At 36.5% G+C, this 3,446-nt stretch overlaps 1 protein-coding gene across 1 annotated transcript; it reads right to left on the bottom strand.

The window, feature by feature from the left end:
- Window positions 1–914: 914 nt before the first annotated feature.
- Window positions 915–3,147, bottom strand: LOC143612872 (uncharacterized). The gene is made up of 4 exons (XM_077086746.1): window positions 2,916–3,147; window positions 2,780–2,835; window positions 2,101–2,692; window positions 915–1,789 (listed from the first exon to the last, which is right to left on the bottom strand). Exons 1-4 carry the CDS (start codon window positions 3,145–3,147, stop codon window positions 915–917), a joined length of 1,755 nt encoding a protein of 584 aa, XP_076942861.1.
- Between the last annotated feature and the right edge of the window lie 299 nt (window positions 3,148–3,446).

The raw sequence follows: 3,446 nt of genomic DNA, 5'->3' as shown, positions 1-3,446 counted from the left end.
ACCATTGTCGAGAAGCCTGTTTTAAGCCGTATAATGATTTCTGAAGTTTAAGCACTTGATGATTATGGAGCTCCATACCAGGCGGTGGTAACATATAAATTTCTTCATCTAGATCCCCATGAAGGAAAGCATTATTAACATCAAGTTGAAACAGAGGCTAACTTCGTTTGGTAGCAACAGCAACAAGACTGCAAATGGTAATCATTTTGACAACATGAGAAAAAGTCTCATTATAATCAATCCCTTCTATTTGAGTATCTCCTCTTACCACCAATCGTGCTTTACAACGTTCAACCGTACCATCTGCTCGATGTCTAACTTAAACACTCATTTGCTTTTAATAGCCTTCTTCCCAGGAGGAAGATCAACAACAACTCAAGTATTAGTATTTTCAAGAGCCTGAAATTCTGCTTTCATGGCATCTTGCCACTCAGGAATAGTGACAGCTTCTTTGTATGAAGTAGGCTCATGTAATTCAAATATAGCAGTAGTGAGATGCTAGCCGGAAGGAAGAAGTTGAGAAGAAGAACAAGATACAGAAGAGGAACATGAATTGGTGGCAGTGTGAAAGCAACGGTGATAAGAATCAGAATGATTATAAACATAATCATTCAAATAAGGAGGAATAGAAGCTCTAGATGACCTTCAAACAGGTGAATCTTTAGAAGGAGGAACATGAGTATCAGAAGCAGTAGAAGAATTAGGAATGGAATCGGGAGTTATATGAGAAGCGGAAGCAGGGGAAGGATCATCAAAGAATTGATTGATAATTTCAATGGATGGAAAAATAAAGCTTTCTTTAGAGTTTGGGATTGAAGGGAATAAAGCTTCAAAGAAAACGACATCTCTTGATATGATGACCATATTTGTGTCAAGATTATATAATCGATAAGCCTTTTTACAAAGAGGGTATCCTAGAAAAACACAAGGAACAACTCGTTGTTTGAATGACTCAGAGTAGAAGCGTAAGCAAGGCAACCAAAAGACTTCATGTGAGCATAGGAAGGAAGTTTTCTTGTTAAAACCTCATATGGGGTTTTATTGTTAAGGATTTCAGTGAGGAACCGATTGATTAAATGTGTTGCTGTTAAAATATAATCACCCCAAAACTGAACGGGAAGTTTAGATTGAAACATTAAAGCTCTCGATGTTTCAAGCAAATGTTTATGCTTTCGTTCAACAATACCATTTTGTTGAGAGACAGCAACACAAGTTGTCTGATGAATAATGCCTTTACTTAATAAGTAAGCACGTTGAACTAGCCCAGTCCCTAGTTCAAAAGCATTATCAGAACGAATGCATTTGACAGTGGTGCCAAATTGATTGCTAACCATTTCAATGAAAGATTGAATAATCGAAAAAGCATTGCTTTTAGTTGAAAGCAAATGTGTCCAAGTGGTTCTGCTATAATCATCCACAATGGTTAAAATATATCTGAAGCCATTATAAGTAGCTATATGATAAGGCCCCCAAACCTCAATATGAATTAGCTCAAAGATTTTGCTAGTAGATGTGGAGCTAATCAGAATTGGGAATTTATGTTGTCTTGCTTTAGAACAAATATCACAATGCTCAATAGATTTGAAAGATGAATTAGAAATGAAAGATAATTGCTTCAATTTGTAAACTGGCAAATGTCCTAGACGATTATGCCAAGTTTCAACAGTTACAACAGAGTTACAGGTCTTATTGAAAAGAAAAGAACTATCAGCAAAGTTCTTGATAGCTTCAAGAAGATAAAGACCATTGAGCATATCACCAAGAACCAGATGGCTCTTTAGAAAAGGGCCTGTAAAACACAATTTTTTTTAGAGAAAAGAACAGTACCATCAGTACCAGAACATAATCTTGAAACAGAAAGAAGATTATTTCTAAAATGTGGTACCAAAAGAACTTTGGACAAAGAAAGTTTATCAGTTAAAGGAACAATCCCATACTGATGAACAGCAACACTGGTGCCATTAGGAAGAGTGATAAAAATTGGATTTTATAGAAAGGAAACGCTTGAAAACAAATTTTGATCATGACACATATGATCATTTGCACAAGTGTCAATGATCCATTTTGAAGAAAATTTGGAAGAATTGCAAGACATTATACCTCGGAAAGAGTCATGATTGATGGTAGTAGCGTTGTTAGCAGCAAAAGTATTAGAAGTCCCAGGTTGAAGTTTGTTTTGCTGCAACAAAACCATTAAGTCATGATACTGTTGCTGGGTGATTCCTTGTTGATCAGAATGTTTTTGATCACTTTGTCTTTGTTCTTCAACAAGATTAGCAAACTTCTTTCCTTTAGCAAATTTATAGTCTTTTGGAAAACCAGTTAACTTATAACACTTGCTCACGGAATGCCCATTCCTTTTACAGTGAGTACACACCAAGGTTCTTCTATTTTCTCCAGTTCCACCACTGACTGGTCCTCCAGTATTAGCATGCATAGAAGCAGAGGATGCAGTGAAATCAGTAGTGGTTGTGTGAATTTCTCTCTGTTTTTCATCTTGTATCAAGATCCCATTAGCACGATCGATAGAGGGAAGGGGCTGCATCATCAGAATATTACTTCTGATCATGTCATGGCTAGGATTCAGTCCAACAAGAAACTGAATTAGCCTTTGATCTTCCTCTCTTTTGGCAAAGGCATGAGCAGCCCCATACGTGCAAGAAGGAATGGAGTTTACAGCATTCAATTCGTCCTAATTGGATTTCATTTTAGCAAAATAAGTAGCAATGTCATTACTTCCTTGGGAGATTTGGCATAGATTCTTTTGAATTTGATAAACTCTAGCACCACTTGCGTGTCCATATCTAGAGTTAAGCTCATTCCAAAGATTTTGAGCTGTTTCGGCATACAAAACACTATCACGAATATTGTGATTAAGAGTGTTGAGAATCCAAGATATCACCATATCATTGCACCTTTGCCTGAGGGCAAGATATAAGTTGGCATGGGGACGGTGTTATTAATGAACCCAAGTTTGTTGTTAGCGGAAAGAGCAATAGACATTGCTCGTTTCCAGCACATTACTCGTTTCCAGGCTCCATAACCATTCCCGTCAAAGAATTTTGAGACTAGAATCATGCCAGGGTGATCAGACGGATGAAAATAAAGAGGATTTGAAGGATCAACGGTAGTGTGAGGGATTTCCATTTAGGAAAACATGGAAAAACGATCAAAAACGATAAAAAAAACTTATGGGCCCGTATAAGAAAGAAATGGACTTATGTGGCGTATATGTTCAAGAAAGAAGAAATGATCAAAATGGATGAAAAAGAAAGAGGAAAGGTCTGAAACCTAGAGAAAATGTTTAGGAACAAAGAAAGAGCAATCCGAGAGATTTAGAGAAAAAATTGATGGTGAAAACTTATAATAATATGAAAAAGAGATGAAAGGAAGCCATTAATGGAAGACATAAGATGAACATATCTTCAATCATAATAAAACAGCTG

The sequence above is a fragment of the Bidens hawaiensis genome, unplaced genomic scaffold (assembly GCF_021521415.1).
Source record: "Bidens hawaiensis isolate Kalapana, Puna unplaced genomic scaffold, B.hawaiensis_p1.1 tig00035905_1, whole genome shotgun sequence".
In the NCBI taxonomy this organism is placed as follows: Eukaryota; Viridiplantae; Streptophyta; class Magnoliopsida; order Asterales; family Asteraceae; genus Bidens; species Bidens hawaiensis.
Note: the sequence above shows the minus strand (reverse complement) of the source record. Positions and strands in the feature narration are given on the sequence as shown.

Excerpts from the sequence above, each read along its gene's own strand:
- LOC143612872 (XM_077086746.1), bottom strand. The coding sequence starts at position 3,147 with ATGGAAATCCCTCACACTACCGTTGATCCTTCAAATCCTCTTTATTTT. Across the intron at positions 2,693-2,779 it reads GACACGCAAGTGGTGCTAGA|GACGAATTGAATGCTGTAAA; the intron begins GTTTATCAAATT and ends AAATCCAATTAG. Across the intron at positions 1,790-2,100 it reads CAATCATGACTCTTTCCGAG|GCCCTTTTCTAAAGAGCCAT; the intron begins GTATAATGTCTT and ends TGTGTTTTACAG.